The sequence below is a fragment of the Convolutriloba macropyga genome, chromosome 11 (assembly GCF_964194025.1).
Source record: "Convolutriloba macropyga chromosome 11, txConMacr16.3, whole genome shotgun sequence".
Lineage (NCBI taxonomy): Eukaryota > Metazoa > Xenacoelomorpha > Acoela > Convolutidae > Convolutriloba > Convolutriloba macropyga.
Window position 1 is genome coordinate 29,033,947 of NC_134478.1, and position 24,398 is coordinate 29,058,344.

A 24,398-nucleotide genomic window follows, 5' to 3' on the forward strand; every position below is an offset into this window, starting at 1 on the left:
AATGATTCCGAAATAAAAAAAAATTACACTTCAATTGAACTTCTACTTCATAGGTAACTCTTTATCGTGTTTAAAACTTTTTGTTTATTAGATGACATTTGCTAATTTCTCACATTGGAAAGTGATTAGTTTCGCCGTTCAGAAAAACGTTTTTCTGCTTTATGTCCCTTCCAACGAAGACTTATTTTGACTCGAAAAAAGGGGAATTTTGTACTTGTACTCAATTACTGAATTCCTGTAAAAAATTTCGACATTTAACCGTTTTAAAACCCTTTACTACAACATAATTAATATTACAAAGGCCTTTAATTGATTAAAAAATGGGAGCACTACACTTGTGCCGATTTGCTACATACTAACCTGGACATTTAATTGTCGAAAGGTCTTTTTGTACAAAACAATCATTGAAACAAAAGCTTTTTAACTAATTATGGGAGCAAAGCGCATTTCAATTTATTGTCTGCATATGAAATTTGACTGTTAACCCTTTGAAGAAGTTTTTCTACAATATGATTAAAAAACTGCTAGTTCTTAATCACTGATTACGCAGTAATTATTTTGTACTTCAATTGAGTTTTGTCATTTGGTATATCACTTTTGACGTTAAAACACATATTTTTACTGAATGGTCAGTATTCCAGAATTTTTGTCTAACTGATTGCGAATGAGAATTTTGCATTTCCACACTATATTTTCTTTGGAAATGTGACTCCTTAAGGGTTGAATCATGTTTTTATTAATTGAGTGACAGAAGAAGTACTTCGTCTATCTGATTAAGAAGTGAAGAAAATGCCTTTCTGTTGAGTTTCCATTTTTGGAGATAAAACTGTCGCAGTCAAAAAACCTTTAACCAATACTTCATCATTTTTAGCGAAATTTACTTCCTAATTCATTGAAAATATGGAAAACTGCAGTTCTTAATTTACTCTATAAATAAATCTTAAATACTAAAGTCTGAAAAACTCTTTGTATTGCATATTTGTTGGACTAAAGGCTCTCATAACTGATAAATTGAGATTTTCTCATTTCTTATTATATAAAGTTGGGTCTTTACTACTGAAAAAATTTTTTTCTTCTACATGGTCATAAAATGAGAAGGTTTTCCTAACTGGTTGGTGAATACAAATCATTATTTTCAGTGATTTTCTACCTATGGGAAGAGACTTTTAACCCTCATTAATTTTTTTCATATTAATGACGATTCGAACAAATTTTTATATTCTGACTACCTGAAAAGTAAGATATCACTGGTTAACTGATATCTTCTTAGAGGTTTGACTTTTTACTTTCATATATACTTTTTGTTTTGATTACTTGTCTAATTCAACAAAACGTTCTTCAAACTCAACAATATATGAGAATTTCATAGTTGTATTAAGTCTCTCCATATGGAAAACGAATTTTAAGCGTTCAAACAACAATTTATATAAACCTGATTTTCATACATCAAAGACTTGAGTTTTCAAACGCTTTTTAAAATAATTTACTTACATAATCTTTAGAACAGAAGTATTTTCGAATTGCTTGAGAAGTTAGATTTTTGGACCTCCACTTGAAAACTACAAAAACGAAGATGATTTTTAACGTTTAAGTACACTTTTACCTACAATTGGTTAACCAATAGAAATTCGAATTGCTGAAGTTTAGTTTTTGAAATTGACGACAAAAGTCTTCAAGTTTATTTATCGAAACCACAATTTTCGATATCAAATAATTCTCATTAAGAAATAAATGATTGAATAAAAAGTAAATGGTTTTTATATTGAAATTAATTTTAATTGGGGCTAAGTTCAAAACTTACAGTTTCAGGTTGCAGCTTGGTCTACTTATTGCAGATGATTCAGTTGGCGAATTGATAAGGATAAAGATGAAGGCTAAAACCCACAACGATGCGCAGAAATAATTATAAACTGGAAGTAACAGAATAACCTCGCAAGAATAAGCGCACGGCAGTCGCAATCGTCATATTACAAAGTTTTTTGTGTCAAAGGAGGGTGTCATGGTCACATGGACAAAACATAAGTATCTCTCTTGTAAAGATTTACCATACAATTCTTCCACATTTTTGTGGCGCATATATGAATTCAGTTGCATCCTCATCCTCAGGTGCTGTCACAGTGTTTGACGATTTTATTTTTTTCATTTGCAATTTTGAATTGTTCTATAACGATAGGTAAGATTTGTTGCTGTGTATATTGTAAGACAATCTAGCGGTTTTTGTTTTGAAAGTGATCAACAAAATTACACTGTCAGAATATTGGGGCTAAGACTGTTCACATTTTCTTACTTCAGTACACTAATAAATATCTGGACAATTTTTCAAACCTATCCAAAGTAGAACTCGTTGCTACAGACATAATTTTTTTTTGTACAAACAAAACCAAATTAATAGCTATTATTCCAATTGTGTACACTTTTTTGTACGCGTTGAATGTTTTAGATAATTTTACGTACTACAGACCAGAAGGAAAGTATTTATGACTGTATAATCAATTCTGTCTCAAACACAAAAAAGTTATTTTCGACTGTATTGCAATGTAATGATGCCAAAAAAATACAACTTATTTCAAATTATTACGTGATATGCAGTTTGCCATATTTTGGTCTTCAGACACAAACAGTGATTACAATTAATTTTACAAAAATTGTCAAAGAAAATGATCTAGGTTTCAGCGCTATGACTGTTGTTTAAAAAAATAACACTAATTATTTTGCCATGAAACTGCGTGAAAAACGGAATTATAGTGTTTGATGGTATAAAGAAACAAAAGCTCTCCTCGTTCAGGTATGAACTCATCAAACGAATTTCAACATGAACAAGAGGTGTATACTTTTCAAAACAACTTTCAACTTTAGTTTCTTTATACCATCAAACACTATAATTCTGTTTTTCACGCAGTTTCATGGCAAAATAATTAGTGTTATTTTTTTAAACAACAGTCATAGCGCTGAAACCTAGATCATTTTCTTTGACAATTTTTGGAAAATTAATTGTAATCACTGTTTGTGTCTAAAGACCAAAATATGGCAAACTGCATATCACGTAATAATTTGAAATAAGTTGTATTTTTCTTGGCATCATTACATTGCAATACAGTCGAAAATAACTTTTTTGTGTTTGAGACAGAATTGATTATACAGTCATAAATACTTTCCTTCTGGTCTGTAGTACGTAAAATTATCTAAAACATTCAACACGTACAAAAAAGTGTACACAATTGGAATAATAGCTATTAATTTGGTTTTGTTTGTACAAAAAAAATTATGTCTGTAGCAACGAGTTCTACTTTGGATCGGTTTGAAAAATTGTCCAGATATTTATTAGTGTACTGAAGTAAGAAAATGTGAACAGTCTTAGCCCCAATATTCTGACAGTGTAATTTTGTTGATCACTTTCAAAACAAAAACCGCTAGATTGTCTTACAAAATACACAGCAACAAATCTTACCTATCGTTATAGAACAATTCAAAATTGCAAATGAAAAAAATAAAATCGTCAAACACTGACAGCACCTGAGGATGAGGATGCAACTGAATTCATATATGCGCCACAAAAATTTGGAAGAATTTCCTTGTAAGTCTTTACAAGAGAGATACTTATGTTTTGTCCATGTGACCATGACACCCTCTTTTGACACAAAAAGCTTTGTAATATGACGATTGCGACTGCCGTGCGCTTATTCTTGCGAGGTTACTCTGTTACTTCCAGTTTATAATTATTCCTGCGCATCGTTGTGGGTTTTAGCCTTCATCTTTATCCTTATCAATTCGCCAACTGAATCATCTGCAATAAGTAGACCAAGCTGCAACGTGAAACTGTAAGTTTTGAACTTAGCCCCAATTAAAATTAATTTCAATATAAAAACCATTTACTTTTTATTCAATCATTTATTTCTTAATGAGAATTATTTGATATCGAAAAATGTGGTTTCGATAAATACACTTGAAGACTTTTGTCGTCAATTTCAAAAACTAAGCTTCAGCAATTCGAATTTCGATTGGTTAACCAATTGTAGGTAAAAGTGTACTTAAACGTTAAAAATCATCTTCGTTTTTGTAGTTTTCAAGTGGAGGTCCAAAAATCTAACTTCTCAAGCAATTCGAAAATACTTCTGTTCTAAAGATTATGTAAGTAAATTATTTAAAAAAGCGTTTGAAAACTCTAGTCTTTGATGTATGAAAATCAGGTTTATATAAATTGTTGTTTGAACGCTTAAAATTCGTTTTCCATATGGAGAGACTTAATACAACTATGAAATTCCCATATATTGTTGAGTTTGAAGAACGTTTTGTTGAATTAGACAAGTAATCAAAACAAAAAGTATATATGAAAGTAAAAAGTCAAACCTCTAAGAAGATATCAGTTAACCAGTGATATCTTACTTTTCAGGTAGTCAGAATATAAAAATTTGTTCGAATCGTCATTAATATGAAAAAAATTAATGAGGGTAAAAAGTCTCTTCCCATAGGTAGAAAATCACTGAAAATAATGATTTGTATTCACCAACCAGTTAGGAAAACCTTCTCATTTTATGACCATGTAGAAGAAAAAAATTTTTTCAGTAGTAAAGACCCAACTTTATATAATAAGAAATGAGAAAATCTCAATTTATCAGTTATGAGAGCCTTTAGTCCAACAAATATGCAATACAAAGAGTTTTTCAGACTTTAGTATTTAAGATTTATTTATAGAGTAAATTAAGAACTGCAGTTTTCCATATTTTCAATGAACTAGGAAGTAAATTTCGCTAAAAATGATGAAGTATTGGTTAAAGGTTTTTTGACTGCGACAGTTTTATCTCCAAAAATGGAAACTCAACAGAAAGGCATTTTCTTCACTTCTTAATCAGATAGACGAAGTACTTCTTCTGTCACTCATTTAATAAAAACATTATTCAACCCTTAAGGAGTCACATTTCCAAAGAAAATATAGTGCGGAAATGCAAAATTCTCATTCGCAATCAGTTAGACAAAAATTCTGGAATACTGACCATTTAGTAAAAATATGCGTTTTAACGTCAAAAGTGATATACCAAATGACAAAACTCAATTGAAGTACAAAATAGTTACTGCGTAATCAGTGATTAAGAACTAGCAGTTTTTTAATCATATAGTATATTAACAGTCAAATTTCATATGCAGACAATAAATTGAAATGCGCTTTGCTCCCATAATTAGTTAAAAAGCTTTTGTTTCAATGATTGTTTTGTACAAAAATACCTTTCGACAATTAAATGTCCGGGTTAGTATGTAGCAAATCGGCACAAGTGTAGTGCTCCCATTTTTTAATCAATTAAAGGCCTTTGTAATATTAATTATGTTGTAGTAAAGGGTTTTAAAACGGTTAAATGTCGAAATTTTGTACAGGAATTCAGTAATTAAGTACAAGTACAAAATTCCCCTTTTTTCGAGTCAAAATAAGTCTTCGTTGGAAGGGACATAAAGCAGAAAAACGTTTTTCTGAACGGCGAAACTAATCACTTTCCAATGTGAGAAATTAGCAAATGTCATCTAATAAACAAAAGTTTTAAACACGATAAAGAGTTACCTATGAAGTAGAAGTTCAATTGAAGTGTAATTTTTTTTTATTTCGGAATCATTTAGAAAAAATTTTGGTTTGAATGTTCATAGAGTAGAAAACCGTTTTTGTCTAAGACAAAGCAAGAAAAAAAACTGCTAAATTATCTCTTTGTCCGTAATCAACTTTTTGCTTTAACGAAAATATCACCAAACGGATTTCTAAACATAACTTAGTTACCTTTAGCAACTTAGTTGAATAGACAAACTTAAAGTTTAATTGGAGATATAGCACCAAAAGGTTTCTGAACAATAAGAAGTCATTTTTTTATGTTTTAAATAAACAAAACTGCCAAGTTAGAACTTTTTGTATTGAGACAAACAGTTCAACTTTTTTTTATTTTTTAAGTAAGGAAAAATGTTTTCACTAAAAAAGAAATCCGTTTTCAAATGCAAAAAGTCAGTATTGGTAAAAATTGTCAATGCGCAATTAGTTTTGAAAAAATTTTGTGTTAAAGGCCTCAACAAAATAAGTTTGTAATTGGTAGAAAGTTGCTTTTTGTTGAAAAACGATAACAGTGAATAATTCAGTTTTGGTAATCAGTTTTTTGTTCTAATGGTCGTATAGATGAAAAAGGCGTTTATTTAGTGAAAACTTTGTTTAATAAGCAAAAGTTCAGAATAAGTGTAAAACTTACAATTCCCAATCAGTTACGATTAACCTTTGTTCTAATAGTCATATAGTAGAAAAAATTATTTAATTGTTTGAAAGTCAATTTTTGTTGAAGTTCAGAAAAGTGCTAAACTTTCTTCTCTCGCTGAGTTAAAAAACAACTCTTTGTTTTAATTGTTGCAGGGTAGAAATAGGTTCCTAATTGCTAAAAAACCTATATTTAAATTAAGAAGTTCAGAGTAAGTGTAAAAAATCTCGTTTTAATCCATTATATGTAAATTTTTTCTGATGGTCATAAGAAGGAAAAATTCTCCTATTAGTTGAATTCCAATTGTTTTGCAGAATATCAGTAGAATTAATACATTTTCACTTCTAAATCAGTTATGTTTTACCTTAACCCTGATGGTTCTATAGTAGAAAAAGGTTCTTAATTGATTATTTAATTTGCAGAAGTTAAGTAGAAGTGCAGAGTCCTCGCTCTTCAATCAATTGTCATTAACTTCTGTTTCAATGGTCTTATAGTAGAAAATAGTTTTTCAATTGGTAAAAAGCCAATGTCTATATGCAGAAATGCAGTAGAACAGTTTTTTGTTTTGATAGTCATATAGTAGAGAAGGGTTTTTAATTAGTGAAAAGTCAATTTCCATATGTAGGAATTCTTTAAAAGTGGAATATTCACACTAATTAAATGGTTATAAAAAATTTATTTCATTGACCATATAGTAAAAAATGGTTTTTAATTGGCAAAAAGTCTATTTTCATATGCAGGAATTCTGTAAAAGTGCAAAACTCTCACTACATAGGTAGTTATTAAAAACTTGTTTTATTCACCATATAGTGAAAAAAGGGCTTTTAAATGGTAAAGTGTCAATTTTCCTATGTAGGAATTCTGCAACAGTGCAAAATTCTCGCTACTTAAGTAGTTAAGAAAACTTTTTAATTTGTTCACCATATTTTTAAAAAAGGTTGTTAAATAGTAGAAAGTCAATTTTCATATGTAGGAGTTCAATAAAAGTGTAAAAATCTTACTACTCTAGTAGTTATAAAAATCTTTTGCCTTATTGACCATATAGTAAAAAAAGGTTTTTTAATTGGTAAAAAGTCAATTTTCATATGTAGGAATTCTGTAAAAGTGCAAAATTCTCACTACTTAAGTAGTTAAAATAAACTTTTGTTTTTTTTTCACTATATAGTAAAAAAGGTTTTTAAATGGTAGAAAGTCAATTTTCATATGTAGGAGTTCAGTAAAAGTGTAAAAATCTCACTACTCAAGTAGTTATAAAAATCTTTTGTTTTATTGACCATATAGTAAAAAAAGGTTTTTAATTGGTAAAAAGTCAATTTTCATATGTAGGAATTCTGTAAAAGTGCAAAATTCTCACTACTTAAGTAGTTAAAATAAATTTTTATTTTATTCACTATATAGTAAAAAAAGGTTTTTAAATGGTAGAAAGTCAAGTTTCATATGTAGGACTTCAGTAAAAGTGTAAAAATCTCACTACTTAAGTAGTTAAGAAAACTTTTATTTTATTCACCTTATATTAAAAAAAGGTTGTTAAATAGTAGAATTTCAATTTTTATATGTAGGAGTTCAGTAAAAGTGTAAAAATCTTACTACTCAAGTAGTTATAAAAATCTTTTGTTTTATTGACCATTTAGTAAAAAAAGGTTTTTAATTGGTAAAAAGTCAATTTTCATATGTAGGAATTCTGTAAAAGTGCAAAATTCTCACTACTTAAGTAGTTAAAATAAACTTTTGTTTTTTCACTATATAGTAAAAAAGGTTTTTAAATGGTAGAAAGTCAATTTTCATATGTAGGAGTTCAGTAAAAGTGTAAAAATCTCACTACTCAAGTAGTTATAAAAGTCTTTTGTTTTATTGACCATATAGTAAAAAAAGGTTTTTAATTGGTAAAAAGTCAATTTTCATATGAAGGAATTCTGTAAAAGTGCAAAATTCTCACTACTTAAGTAGTTAAAATAAATTTTTATATTATTCACAATATAGTAAAAAAGGTTTTTAAATGGTAGAAAGTCAAGTTTCATATGTAGGAGTGTTCAGCAAAAGTGTAAAAATCTCACTACTTAAGTAGTTATAAAAACCTTTTGTTTTATTTACCATATAGTAAAAAAAAGGTTTTTAAATGGTAAAAAGTCATTTTCCATATGTAGGAATTCAGTAAAAGTGCAAAATTGTCACCACTTAAGTAGTTATAAAAAACTTTTATTTTTTCAAACCATATATTAAAAAAAGGTTTTTAAATGGTAAAAAGTCTATTTTCATGTGAAGAACTGCAGTAGCAGTGTAAAAAATTTCATTTTTCAATTAGTTGTGGATAAGTTTTGGTATGATGGCCTAATGGCGAAAAAGGTTTTCAATTCGTGATATGTCAAGTTTTTTTTGCAGAAATCAATAGAAGTGTGAAATTCTCCCTTATCAATCAGCTATGATTAATTTTTGTCTTGATAGTCATATAGTAAAAAAGGTAAGTATTTGGTAGAAAGTCAATACTCATATATACAAGTTCTGTAGAAGAGTAAAAATTTTCTTTTCACAGCCAGTTGTGAGTTTTTTTTAATATAATACTTATATAGCGAATTATCAACTGTTTTTGACCACTCGTATTTGTTCACCATTCAATTCTCCCGCCACTCGTCTCAGTTGACCTTCTGGATTGCTTATTCTCTCCTTGCGTGGTTGCTCTCTAACTCTCAACGGGCCCCACACGATAGCCCAATCGATCTTTCGATCACTCGTTCGCTTGTTGATTTTCTTTCTTTCTCACACACACACACACCAACTAAATCGTTTTCTCTTACTGTCTTCATCATAAGTCGTATTTGCCGCTAGTGGTCACTATAATACTACTCACCTCTTGCTCCAACTAACCGTCCTCCACCTGTCCTTCTCCCTTTGGTTCCTTGCTTTCGATTTGTCTCTCAATCGGCCCCACACTCTTGCGCTATCGATTGCTCAATCACTCGCTCTACCACTTTCTTCTTTTTTTCGCTTGTCCCCTTTCACTCTTGTTCTACCGTTGTGTATCTTGACACACTTACATCAACTCTACTTCATATTTTCCCCCTTGTTTGCTCGCTTTTAATCTTTCAACCAATATCACACCCTAATCGCGCCGTCACGCACTTCCTCGAGTACTACCAACACTGGTTTTCTCTAATTATTTATCCCCTGTTTGCCGCAACACGCCTTCCTCTCACCTTGTTTGCTCACATTTTGTCTCCGAGTTGGTCCGACACATAATAAATCGATTGGCTGCTCGCTCAATTGCTCTCACTCACTTTAACGCTTGCTGCTGCCCTCGTATTGTTTTCAACAGCTGTTTGCCTTGCGCATCCGTCTCAACACACCACTCTCCCTTCTTTCTTCTTCTCCCCCTATTTGCTCAATCTTTGTCTCTCAATCGGTCCCACAGAGTAGCCTGATCGAATGCTCGATCCATTGCCCACTAATTTTTTGTTTTTGATTCGTTACCATAGTTTCCCTTCACCCGTTCTTTGCACTCTTTTTCACCCTTTCACATTGCACTCTCTCCACCTATCCACCTCCATGGTCGCCCCTCGCCTTAGTCTTACGCTGTCCCGGCAGTCTACATCATTCTATTTTCCTCAATTTCTCTTCTTTGACTTACATTCCCCTCGTTCTCAATATGTCTGTTTATCTCTTTGTCTCATTCCATTCCTCGCACTTTGTCACTTGCTTTTTCGATGAATTTGCTCAAAACTAAATTCTACCAGCACCTCAAACATTTTTTGCTCTAACACGACATTGTTTAATGGCGCCCATATGAGTAATTTGCAGCCACTGGATATGAGTTTTGCTACAGCGCAGGAAAAAAAATAAGAAAATGCATACTATAATTGTCCATCTGGATGACTTTGACGCCATTGTTGGAAAAATTGTAATGATTGCTAGCAGTCCCTTTATAAATTCTGCCGCCCGAAAAAGAAACAGTGGAAGATTTCCGATCAAAGCAAACAAAGTAAGGAACTTAAATTTCTTTAGTGACTATTCTGACAAAGTTTAAATGTTAGTTTATTTGCAATAATTAAACTGAAAAATTCCCCGCTCGGTGTTGACGCAAAGCAAAGCAAAGCAAACTGTTAGTCCCTTACTCTCTGGGATAACCCGCATATTCAAGTTCTCATATTCAAGTTTCGGTTAAAACCCCGCCTGAAGAGACATTTAGGAATTATGTTTCTAAGCGAAAATAGCGTAACTGATACGTTATTCAAAGGCAAAACAGACACAGCCTTTAGACAGGCAGCAGGAATTATTAGAATGTCTTTGCCAGTGTTGATTTCATGCATAAAAGTCGAAAAAACTCAAAAAAAAAATTAAGTGTCCCCCCTGTAGTTTGCCCGGGAAAACACTTATGTCCCCCCCTGTAGTGTTCACGGGAAGACACTTATGGCCCAGACCAAAACAAGACTTAAATACCCTGGCGCAGACATATGACGAATTAACTTTCAAAGCGGTGGTAGTTAAAATGGTTTCAAGCCGAAAGCGGCAAACCAGTCACGCAAGTGGAAGGAAAATGGATTCCTAAGATTAGTTTCATGCATGGCAGGGGAAATAAGGAGAAAGAATTTCAAAGTGTCCCACCCTGTAGTTTGCCCAGGAAGACACTTGTGTCCCCCCCGTAGTGTTCACGGGAAGACACTTATGTCCCCCCCCCCGTAGTTTGCCCAGAAAGACACATCACTACTAACGTCCGAGAAGTCTGCTTTTTTTTCTCTGGCCTGAATTCCTGCGAACTCTGAACAGTTTTGAAAAGGAATTGAATCGTTAAGGGACAAATAGCAATAAACAATGCAAAACGGAGAGTTGAAGGCTGACAAAGAATCTGTTGATTCAGCAGAAAAAGAAAACAGAAATTTAACTGCTCTTTGTTCTTTTTCTCATCTTACTTCAATGCAACTTGCAAAAAATTATCGCGATTGAGTGTGTCTTTTTATGCAAAAAACTGTCCTTGCGGTTTTTTCCGCAACTTCAGTTTTCCATTATCTGCATTTCTCTTTACCATTTTTTAGCACTTTACGCGGGGCTAAGCTCAATTGATAATAACTAACCTTGCTTTTGAAATTTACATCAATTCAGCCATTATGTGGTAAAATTGTTAACCATAGTGTTATCTGTTTTACTTTTAAAGTTAAAGGAGGTTCGTTGAACTGTTTGATCTGACCTTTCTGGCTAAAATTGTGGGCTAAATTATTTTCAATTCAACCTGTTTTCATGAAAATTGGCTCAAAATATGCTTCTTTAAACCACTTTGTCGCTTTGAGTTTTTATTGTATTGCGACGCTGTTGTTTTAAATTCACACATTTAGATGTTTGTTGTACATTATGAGTCAAATTTCGAGCCTGCTTTTGGAGAAAGTAGAACTGTAAATAGAGCAAAATAAACATTAATAAAAGGTTATATGCTACTGTAAAGTGCGTGAGAAAACAGATCTTCGAGAGGGTTTGCTTTCATGTGCAGTTTTTTTGTCGTCATTTCAGTGATTTTCTCTTCAATTTATTTTTTATCACTACTGCTAATATAAGGTATTATATGTTTTCATGCTGCCGAATTGCATTTATGTGACACTCAACACGCACCTAATTTTTAATGCCATTCGTTTCGGAGATGCATTGGAGATTTTCTGAGATCTGCCCTTATTTGCAGCTTATTTGCAGTTTGTGTATGGTTCCTGTGATAATAATGTAAATGACTTGACCCATCTTCTTAGAAGTGAAACTTCGCTTAATCTACTCGAATGTTTCATTTTGCGGTCAACGCATTTAATTACTTAAACAATTTATTTTCAAATACTAGCAAATTTTTAATCTATACGTGGATCCCTTGTTTTTCATTATACATTAAACTATTGTTGTATATGTGTGATGTCAGCACAGTGAAAATATGAACCAATGAGGATTGAATCATTTTATATCAGTGAAGCATTGTGACATTTTTTCTAAAAAAAAACTTTTGACACATTTTTAAAGCGAGGCATAAACATTTTCTTCAATGTCCTAACGGTTTAGTTGACATTTGCTCCTAGCATTTCTGTGAGTTTTTGAGTTTTGCTCTCAATTTTTTTACCTTGTGTTACCTTGTGCCCATTAGGTTTTTTAAATAGCGTCGTATGCTTTTAATTCAAAACAATTTGATCTGCTCAAGGCATTTAATTTGTTGTGCTTGAATAAAGTTTATGCCATTTCATATTCTCAAAATTATTTTGTCATTATTTTCCTCTTGGTATTGTGTGTGTGTGCTTTTTTACATGCTTAGTTCAACCAGTATCCTATGATTTATTGTTCAGATGAATTTGACATTCTTTTTGGTGAAAGTTATAACGTTTGTTATCATGTATTTTTTTAAAAAGTGGTTTAGGGTCATTTGCTTTATGAGTTGAAAAACTGCTATAGTAATAAGGGTAGTCTGTTAGTTAGGTTACTAGTGTCTCCTGGTCCATATCCTGATTCTGTTTTTATTTAGTGAAAAAACTCAACTACGTTTGTTGCTTTTTCAAAGTTTTGCTCAATAAGAAACTGATTTCTTCAGGTTTGTTTCCCTGACTCATTCTCCTACTCAATTTGTCTTTAAAGAGCAATTGTTTGAAAACAAAAACAATTTGTTCTCAATTATGTGTATAAAACAATTTGTTGACAGAACTAATTTACAGACACTTTTGAAAGAACATCTGAAGGCTTCCACGCCTAGTCGGGTGATGCTTTTTGGGAGCAGTATTTTTGCACAATAAATTCTCAACAAAAATAGAGCTATAGAACTTTTTTAACTTTGCAATATTTTTGTTAAGAACTGTTATGGAGGATACAAATAACGAGAACCTTTGTCTATGTACTACAGTGGCAGAAAAAATGAAAAAGAAAATCTTTTAAAAAAGTTCAGCAATGTTGGCATTTCCTTGCATCTAATTTTTGAGGAACGTATGATTATGTGTCTTTATTTCTGATCTGCTGTAAGTTTTTTTAAGTTCAAAATCATCAATAAATCTGTTAAAGTTATCATTTTCAAGTTCCGGCCTTTTACTGATAAAGTTTTCAATAGCTCATGCAGATCTTTTGCTAAGAAATTTTAATACTTATCTTGTTGATTTTCGCTTGATTGCCAGGGTTCATTCCAAAACATTATTTGGGTGATTTACTTGAATTTGTTTCAATCAGTTCTTTAGTTTTCTTGTTTGGGTTTCCGTAGATTACTACTGCATATTGAATATGAGGTTGCACGTATGATATGAACATATATACGAGCTGTTTGATGCTTAAAACGAAAATTAAGCTGTAAAACAAGCTTTTGAAGTTCTTATTTGACATATACCTTGAGATTTCACGTTGAACTTCCAGATAGCTGGCTTCTGTACTTGTCTTAATTGCAACACTGCTTATTGTCATAGTAGTTAAACTGTTTGTGCTGGTTGAGTTATTTTTTCAAAATTGAGATTCTATTATCACTAAGAAATTGTTTTTTTGTCATCCTGAAGCAGATTGTTGCAAATGTTTTTTGAGGTTGCTGGGCAGTATCGTCTGCGTATAGTCTCAAGATTAGGTTGCTGCTTTTGTTCGCGATATCACTGACATTTATTATCTAGAGTAGTGGTCCCAAAACTTGGCCTTGAGGAACACCAAAAGTAACTTTCCATGTACTCGATCTTTGGGAACCATTCCTAAAAGTCTACTTTGTTTCACTTAAATACGGTCCCATTATGTTGAGTATGGGTCACTTCAAGCCTGTGACGGAAATTTTTCTTAGCAGTGCAATGAGCAACTGTATCGAATGCTTTTATCATGTATAGAAAAAGCACAATAGCGTTTAGGTTTGTTTTGCAAATTTTTTCGGTTGTTTTCTACAAACTGCTACAATAGATTAAATGCACTTCTTTGTTGTCTGAAAGCAAACTGATTTGAATCTAGCAGATTGAATATTTCAAAAAAATCAATTTTGATTTATCAGAAAGAGTGGAAAAGTTTTGCTTTTGTTGGGAAAACTTTTGCGTATCACTTTAGTTTTCAGAAACTGTGGAGCTTCGTCGTTTTTTAAGTGCTGAATTTATTATTTCGTTATTCACTCATGACTTCTGTTGCTGACTCTTTTTGCACCTTTTTTCAGGTAACAATTTCTATTCTCATATGATAAGATAGAGCTAAAAATTTGCCATTATTAAGTCGCAAATGAGATGTTGGGGGTGTCTTTAAACGTCTGTATCTCATTTTGCAAATTAAAATGTCTTTTGGCGATTTCATAAGCATGGTTCACTTTCGTCAAGTTTTGAGAACTCACTTCCCATTCATTGCTTTCATATTTAAAGCTGGTCCTTAGTAGTCAGCGTTCTTAAAGAGCAGTGAATAGTGATTCATTGCAGCTGTATGTAACACGCTCAAATCTAGGTTTACTTTGGAATAAATTGCGTCAATCGAGTTTTTGCTTTTCTTCATTTTTCTGGTGTAGTTTTCATCCTCAATATATTTCAGATCAAAAGACATCAAAACATCTCGCAAATGCTCAACATTAGAAAGTTTAGAGTGATGGTTTATGTTGAGGTGACAGCAGAAGATTATGAGCAACCATCCTCAGCTAGCAACTTCTCAAAATGAGTCTGTACACTTGTTCTTATTTTTTCGTTTGATGTGTTCGTTGTCATGTAAATTGCGGCACTGACAAATTTCAATGCATGGAAAAGATATTTTAATTGATAAAAGTTTACAAAATTGGCCGCTCTAAGTTCCAATTTTTCAACTCTGATATCAACTCTGTGTTCACTTCTCCTTTTGTTCAAGTTTCTTTTAGGCAGACTGCTAACAGTAAAAACTTACACAAATTACTAAGGCTTGTGGTTATATGAGTTTTCTGTAATGGATCTAACGTTTTGTAGGAAAAATGATTTTTCCTATCTTACCTTTGAATAGGTCTAGGTTAAAAATAGGATGACCATTGTATACAAATAGCAATCTGCTAGAGTTTTTTTAGTGAAGGTGGATATGAAGTGAACGTTTCAAAAACAGATCAGTTGTTTGGAAGTTTAAGTGAAGACTAACAACCTCAGGCGCGTAATTGCAGCCCTCAGTTAGTGAACCTGTTGTTCACCATGTTTAGAACATTTCATATCAAGTTGAAAAGTGCTTATATCAACAAGGCGTCTTTTTGCATCAATTTTGAAAAACCTTGGCCAAATATGCGACGCGTAATCTCCTATTCAATTTTTCAAAAAAACCGTAAAGTTTTACTATTTTTTAATTGAAATGTTTGAGAAGGACAAAACTATAGGGCTATTGAGTCCCCAATCTAAACGCAGGTCTAAGTTTGGTGGAACAAAAACGACTGTTAAAATTCAAATAGTTCTTTGAAAACCTTATCAGTATTTTAGACTTTTTTCGAAGGTTTATCTCTTGAAAAGCTTCTTGGGATCAGGAGATGTCAGTTGTTTATCGTCAGTTTTTCTCTCACCTATCATTTCGATATATCTTTTTATGGTTTTCTCTTTATTTTGGGTTTTTGACCGTTTGCAGTTCGCTAATATGATTGATAATTTGAAATCCCGTATCTTTTTTTATTTTGTTATACGAGCATCCAAAAAGCGCTATTAGCATCGAAAAAGCGCGAAAAGTTTTTCTTAGAGGCGATAAATCCCCTATTGTTGGCTTCCGCTCAAAGCTCTGCTTCAATTTTTGGGAATCGTTCATTTAGGAAAATTGCCTTACACTTCTGAGTCTTCTTTTCTGCAGCTTTCAGTTTGCATCAAAAAAGACAAACTTACAGATGGCTGAGTCATTTTGATTATCATTCGCTGTTCCTTTTAATATGCGACACGCCCTTATCCGATCTTCCGTAGATTTCTCTTAACATAGTCATTGAAAAACCTTAGTGGTTTTAAAGCGTATCGTTGGCCCTTGGGTCGAAGAGCGGTTTGCAAATGATCCAAATTTTTTTTCTCGTATATCTTTATTGGGCTCTAAGTTGCGTGTTCGTGTGGATTTGTATTTTTTCAAGTTTTTGATTTTCACCTTCAATGCAACAAAAGATTAAACAAACCAATCGTACCAAAAAATATTTTGTAACTAATGTGTACTTGCAAAATGACAATGGTCTTTGCTGTATCAATTTAGGGACCGGAAAGCATCCGATGAACTGTTAAGCAAAATTGCGGCAAATGTTTTCACGACTTTGCCTACTGGCTTTATATTTTAGCCTAAATCAAATTACTTTATTATGTTACTTAAGACAGAAATTCTCTGGCTTCAATTATGCTCTATAAAATACGCTTCAGTGTCTGCAACGCTAGGTGAAAACTTTTTTATGACTTTTCGTTTTTCGTTTTTTTTTGGTTTTTCAAGTATATGAATAAAACTTTATCAATTTATTATATTTTTTAAGGCTGATAAATTTGCCTAATCTTTTGAAAAGATATTCAGTTTTGTTGTTATGAACTGATATGGAGGATACAAATAACGAGAACCTTTGTTTATGTAATACAGAAGGCAGAAATGTTGAAAAAATTTTAAAAAAATTCAGCGATGTTGGCATTTCCTTGCATATAATTTCTAAGGAACGTATAATGTGTCTTTATTTCTGATCTGCTGTAAGTTTTTTCAGTTCAAGATCATCAATAAATCTGATAAAGTTATTATTTTAGTGTTCAGGCCTTATTCTTTTTGTTAAAGTTTTCAATAGCTCTTGCAGATCTTTAGCTAAGAAAATTTTATTTTTATCCAGTTGATTTTCACTTGATTGCCAGCTTTCCTTTTGAAATATTATTTGAGTTAGTTGCTTAATCCTTGTTTCAATCAATCGATTAATTTCCTGCTCGAATTTCCAATAGATTAGTACTCCATATTGAAAAAGGTTGCACGTGTGATTTGAACACATATACGAGCTGTTTGATGCTTAAAATGAGACTCAATCTGTGAAGTAAACTTATGAAAATCGGCAAATTTAAATTAACTTATCTGACATGTTCCTTAAAATTTCACGTTGAACTGAGATATCTGGCTTCTGTACTTGTCTTAATTGCAAAACTGCTTATTGTCAAAGTAGTTGAACTGTTTGTGCTGGTCATCGGTTGACTTGATGTTTTTTCAAAACTGAGAGTAGGTTATCACTAAGAAAATGGTTTAACTTGTTTTTGTCACCCGAAAGCAGATTGTGGCAAATGTTTTTTGAGTTTGCTAGGCAGTATCCTCCGGGTATCGTGTCCAATTGAAGTTGCTGCATTTGTTCTTGAGATCTTTGACATATATTATCAAGAGTAGTGGTCCCAAAACTTAGCCTTGAGTAAAACCAAATGTAACTTCTTTTGTACTCGATCTGCGGGAACTATTTCAAAGAATCTGCTTTCTTTCACTTAAATACGGTTCCATTATGTTGAGTATGGGTCACGTCAATGCTTTGACGGATATTTTTCTCAGCAATGCAATGAGCAACTGTATCGAATGCTTTTATCATGTATAGAGAATGCATAATAGCGTTTAGGTTTGTTGCAAATTGTTTCTGGCGTTTTCTACAAACTGGTCCAATAGATCAAATGCACTTCTTTTTTGTCTCAAAGCAAACTCATTTGAATCCAGCAGATTTAATATTTTAAAAAAATCTATTTGGATTTATAAGAAAGAGTGGAAAAATTTTGCTTTTCTTGGGAAAAGTTTTGCCTATCAATTTAAATTTCAGAAACTGTGGAGCTTTGTTGTTTTTTAAATGCTAAATTTATTATTTTGTTGTTCACTCATGACTTTTGTTGCTGACTCTTTTTGCACCTTTTTTTCAGGTAAGAATTTCTAATCACATTTTTTAAGAAAGAGCTAGAAATTTGTCATTTTTGTGTCACAAATGAGATGTTAAGGGAGTCTTTAAACGTATGTATCTCATGCTGCAAATTAAAATGTCTTTCCGATTTCATAAGCATTGTTCAGTTTCGACCAGTGTTTAAGAATTCACTTCCCATTCATTGCTTTCATATTTAAAGCTGGTCTCTTGGTAGTCAGCATTCTTAAAGAACAGTGAGTAATGATTCATTGCAGCTGTATGTAAGAGGCTCAGATCTAGATTTACGTTCGTAAAAATTGCGTCAATTCACATTTTGGTTTTCTTAATTTTTCCACTGTTATTTTCATTCTCAATATATTTCAGATCAAAAGACTTCAAAACATCTTGCAAATGCTCAACATTAGAAAGTTTACAGTGATGGTTTATGTTGAGGTGACAGCAGAAGATCTATGAACAACCATCCTGAGTTTTTCAAAGAAAAACTGAGCTTTTCAAATTGCGGTAATCACAATTTTCAACGTATGGAAAAGATATTTTTATTGATAAAAATTTACAATATTGGCAGCTGTAAGTTCCAATTGTTTCAACTCTGATATCAACTCTGATTACTTCATCTTAGGTCCAGGTTTCTTCTGGGCAAACTGCTAACGGCAAAAACCTAAAATTAAAAGACGAGATTAATTTACTAAAGCTTGTAGTTAATATAAGTTTTCTGTAATGGATCTAATGTTTTGTAGTAAATATGATTTTTCTAACTTATCTTTGAAGAGTTCTAGACTAACAAAAAGCTAACCATTGTATACAAATAGTAATCTGTCTGAGGTTTTTTAAGTGAATTTGGATGTGAAGGGAACTTTACAAAAATAGATAAAATGTTTTATTCAACTAATTCTGTCTCTTTTATGGCCTTGTTTGTGCCTTTTACCTTAAAGACTAACCTTTGAAGACTAACTCAAGAGTAACAACCTCAGGCGCGTAATTGCAGCCCTCAAATAGTGAACCTTTTGTTCACCATGTTTAGAACATTTCATATCAAGTTGAAAAGTGCTTATATCAACAAGGCGCCTTATTGCATCAATTTTGAAAAACTTTAGCCAAATATGCGACGCGTAATCTCCTTTTCAAATTCAGTTGTTTATCGTCAGTTCCTCTCTCACTATCATGTAGATATATCTCTTAATGGTTCTCTCTTTTTTGGGTTTTTAACCGTTTGCAGGTCGCTAAGATCATTGATGTTTTGAAATCCCGTATCTTTTTTTATTTTGTTATACGAGCATCCAAAAAGCGCTACTAGCATCGAAAAAGCGCAAAAAATTTTTCTTAGAGGCGATAAATCCCCTTTTGTTGGCTTCCGCTCAAAGCTCTGCTTCAAGTTTTGGGAATCGTTCATTTAGGAAAATTGGCTTACCCTTCTGAGTCTTCTTTTTTGCAGCTTTCAGTTTGCGTCAAAAAAGACAAACTTACAGATGGCTGAGTCATTTTGAATATCAGTCGCTGTTCGCTTTTAATATGTGACACGCCCTCATCCGATCTTCCGTAGATTTCTCTTAAAATAGTAATTGAAAAATCTCAGAGGTTTTAGAGCGTATCGTTGGCCCTTGGGTCGAAGAGCGGGTTGCAAATGATCCAAATTTTTTTTTTCTCGTTGTTCGTGTGGATTTGTACTTTTTTCAAGTTTTGATTTTCACCTTCAATGCAACAAAAGATTAAACAAACCAATCGTACCAAAAAATATTTTGTAACTAATGTTTACTTGCAAAAGGACAATGGTCTTTCCTGTATCAATTTAGGGACCGGAAAGCATCCGATGAACTGTTTAGCAAAGTTGCGGCAAATGTTTTCACGACTTTGCCTACTGGCTCTATTTTTTAGCCTAAATCAAATTACTTTAACATGTTACATAAGACAGAAATTCTCTGACTTCAATTATGCTCTATAAAATACGCTTTAGTGTCTGCAAGGCTAGGTCAAAACTTTTATATGATTTTTCGTTTTTCATTTTTTTTTGGGTTTTTCATGAATATTGATAAAACTTTATTAATATATTTTATTTTTTGAAGGCTGGTACATTTGTCTATTCCCTATGAAAAGAAAGATTTGCCCCTCAGCAGCACCGATTTTCAAAGATGAACTTTGAAGTTGGTTTCATTAAGCGAAAGTATTCAAAATTGTTAAAATTTTTGGTGTCTGTTCATAATTACAAACAGAGGCAGCACCTCAGCAGCATCTGTTCTCGAAAAGGAATGTTTGAACTTTTTTCTTTTTTTTTTAAGTTGCATCTGTCTAATTAGAAAATCTTGGTGTATAAACGATCATTGTTATATCAGTTCAACCCATGCAATCACCCATGCAATCACACTCGTTTCCTTCTTGGGAAAATTGTTTGAGGTAAAACTTCCTGTTCTGGGCAATCAATTTTCACCCGCCACTGAGTTACAGCTGGTGTGATGGTGCATTAAATTTTGAGCTCCCCACTCATTGGGTGAGTCAAAGACTTATCAGTGCAGATTTTCCCCGCCCATGGATGACACACTATTCAAAGCCGACTCGCCTCTTTACTTCTGCAACAAGGATTCAAAGATTTGCTCCAGTTTCATGTGTGTCTATAATCTCGCATCCTTTGCTAGGAGCGTGATTGCAGATCCCCGAATTGCTGTAACAGAGACTGATTGAGATAAACTACTGAAGGCTACCAACAACCCCGCCGGCTGCAAATTTCTGTTATCAGCGAGAGTAGCGATTCGTTTGAGGGTCTTACGAAGTGTCTCTGAAAATCCTCCAAACGTTTCGAAAGCCAGAGGAATTAATTGAATTCCGACTTCACTACAGTTCTGGGCGTACTGTTCGCTGAAGTTGGTTTCATTAAACGAAAGTATTCAAAATTGTTAAAAGTTGGTTTCATTAAGCGAAAGTATTCAAAATTGTTAAAATTGTTGGTGTCTGTTCATAATTACAAACAGAGGCAGGATTAAATGATGAATTGCAATCAAAACTATGAATGACAAGAAAGAGTTGAAATTTGTCTGGTTTATGTTGTTAGAACAGCAGCACATTATTATAACTGTTCTGAAAAGAGTGATCAAATAAGTAATTCGATCGAAATTGATGGTTACTCTGCAAACTCAATTTCCCCTTTTTTCAAATTGGAGGTGAAAAAACATTAGCCGTTTTCTTGGCACCTTTTAAAAACAATATGTTGTGATAAATCAAACGTATCTTTATTGTCTTCTCAGATATGGTAGTATGATACATAGTCAAATGCGAATAGAGGAACATTCTGTGCCACGCAAAGGTTTATGCAATCCTTTTTGTTATTTTTAAGTTTGCACTCAATCATGTCAATGCTGCTGTTTAGGCATTCTGCTGACCTTTTTGATCAAAGATCCAGCTCCCTAATACTTTCTAGCGTTGTAAAATTTTGTTTTGCAAAGAATCCATACCTTACCGTGTACTTATCAAAAGTTTTTGTGCTTATAGCCAGCGTTTCGGAACCCAAGACAAGTAAATCATCCAAGAAGAGGTAACTATCCTAATAGTGATCACCAAATCCCACGAGGATCGTCAAGGAAAAGACAACCAAATGCCAGATCTCAAAGTCGTTCCAATCGAGGAAATCGGTACGGAACTCTACTCCAAGGAAGTCAACCACGACAGCAACCGCCGCCTTTCCGGGTCCAAAGAGGATCGAATTTTAACCCCGGTATTGATAATTTTCAGTGGGCTTCTAATGCAACCAACAATGGAAACAACTACAATGCTGGGTTTTCTGACTTTCCGAGGAATCCAAGTCTGGCGGATGGTGTAGGGTTTCTGACACCATGCACCCCAGGAAATAACGAGCAACCGGGCCCGTCAACTAGCTCAGCCAATAATCAGAATTTTACTGCCAGCAAACCGAAACACAAAGTCAAAAAAGACATTCAGCCTCAAAGCAAACAAACCCCAGAACTCAAGCCAAACAACCAACAACAAAAATTGGATTCAGTTCAGCCAAAGTTTTACAACGGAGTGAATGGAACTGTTTTGAAACTATACGAGACGTACGGATTTATTCTAATTGACCAAAAAGAACAAGCGGAAGTGAGGAATCTAGCATCGGACGGGAGATTTTATTTCAAACTCAGCGCTTTTAAAAGTTCTCTAACTTCACTAGTTCTGAGTGAAAAAGCACATGTTATTTTCACTGTTCGAATAAATTCCAACGAACCGCAAAATGAAACATCTCAAACATACGAGGTCATAAACGTAGCTTTGAAACACATGAGAACGGAGGAAGAAATCTACAACATTAGCGGAGCCTTCACAAACAACCAGTGCTTGCCAGATGATTCTAAACTGAGGCAATTTTCTGAAGACAACCAGAAGCAATCTCATATAATTTGTGATGCCGTTATTGTGACGCTCAACCCGCAGAAGAATTTTTGTCACGTGAAACCGAAAATTCAGTTGCCCCTTCAAATTTTCAGAGACGATAACTTGGTTCTCTTTTATTCCAACTTACTTAACCTTGGGATTGATTTGGCCCGTGGCGATGTTCTGCAAGTTTCGATTGATCCAAGAAATGCTGAGAAAATGCGCATAGAACATGCTTCTCTCAAAGAATTGGCTTTCGAGAAAAGTAGACAAGCTAACAGTATTTTTGCCATGGCCAACAACATGAACTTTTTTCTGAGTTCGGACGAAGAACATGAGAAGTATTTAGTCGAGCAGTTTTCAAATAGTTTACCTGTAAAAGCAGTGTTGAAGGCATTTTCCTCGAAGTCAGATAAACTGTCAACTCCTGCTTCCACGAAAGTTGTATTGGAGGCGACAATGCGAATTATGAATTTCTGCTTGGACCATTTTAGCAATCACTACAACAAAGATCTGATTGAGGTTTTAGCGAACGAAGGATTTTTCGACAGAAACCATGCCTTACACAGTTTTATAGTTTCCGGGAGACCAAACATTGGGTTGCAAAATTTGGCCAGCAATGATACTTCAGATCATCCCCAAATTTTGAGCCTTCAAAATATTTCTGACTTTTTGATCGAAGTGGTGAGAATTTGCCCTGAAATTGGTCGCAAAGTTCACAAACTACTAGCTGCCAACCCAAAAGCATTCGACACAAAGTTCTACCTGGATTTGATTGAGGTCATAACGAAGCCATTCGCGGTTAAGGTCGAAGACATGACATACAAAGAGATCAAGTTGGTGCCCACAACTGAAGAGCTGAACCAAATTATGGTGGATGAAAGGTCATTTCTAAACATAAGTCCAGTGGTTACCAAAGGAGCATACGATTCAGTCGAGTCTTACGTAGAGACGTACTTTAACCTGTTGCGTTATGACTGTTTCTTCAACTTGCTTGTTGGGATCAGGAACTACTTGAAAGGTGACCTGGACTTTAGAGACATGAATGTGGCGACTGATGGGGTGTTTTTTGCTTTGAGCTTTGTTCAGAGGTCTATGTCTAATGTGTTTGTGGTCACTGCGAAGCTTTTGAGGCGGCAAAATTCGAATAACAATAATCTCTTGGACAGCAGGTCAGTTGTATCAAATCATCTTTATAACATCGAGCAAACGTTTAACAGAACTAACCCAAGGTTACTATAAAAATGTTTAATTTTACTCTAAAAAGCATGGCATATAAAGCTTGATAGTTAATATGTCCAAATATTTCTAATTTTTCGGGAGGTTTCTAGATAAAGTAATAGAAATAAGCATTTCACATGTGACTTGCAGGTTTGGAATCACAGACATAAGTTTACAAATTCAAAAGTTAAGCACGTTTATTTAGCAAGGTGAATTTTTGTGATTGATTTTTATGAGGTATACAATTGATAGCCATCAAATCAGGGTCGAGAAATTTTTTCAATGTATTTATTTGGTAAAGCTAATTGTGACGAATTTCAGACCAATTTTAATATTCCAATGTCTTCATTTAACTCAATTAATAACATTGTTGATTCTTTTTAATGTAAATTAGAACTAGCCTCTTCGGTTGCAACTCCATCTCACAGATGGTTAGGGAAGGCGTCCTATAACAGTTGCCACTGAGAAAATAAACTCAGAACAAATAAGGAAAATATACAAAACGCAGAGAAAATTTCAGGGATCAGTGAACAATTATCCATTTTTCTGAATAATGGCAAGCAAAATTTCTTTGAGAGGAGCAAGGTATGGTCAACAAACGATGCATATCAATTGATGAGACAAATTACAAAACAGCCAGCTCTGCTTGAGAAAATAATAGTTATGGAAAACAATGTTTTTAGATACAAGAGCATTGCAGAATGTTTTAGCAACTATTTTTTTAATGTTTTTGTTGAAGACAATTCTGAAGTTAGTATTCAATTAAATCAAAATCCAGAAATATTTCTTGATGACATTCAGTTTAGCGAAGGGGCTCTAAGCAATGAAGTCAAAACATACGTAGTGGTGCT

At 33.3% G+C, this 24,398-nt stretch overlaps 1 protein-coding gene across 1 annotated transcript in view; it reads left to right on the plus strand.

The window, feature by feature from the left end:
- The window catches only part of LOC142349616 (uncharacterized), a 58,082-nt gene that overhangs the window by 22,974 nt on the left and 10,710 nt on the right, over positions 1-24,398 (plus strand). The window contains 1 exon segment of the mRNA XM_075401301.1: positions 21,451-23,498. Within this exon segment, the coding sequence (XP_075257416.1) occupies positions 21,451-23,498 (2,048 nt within the window).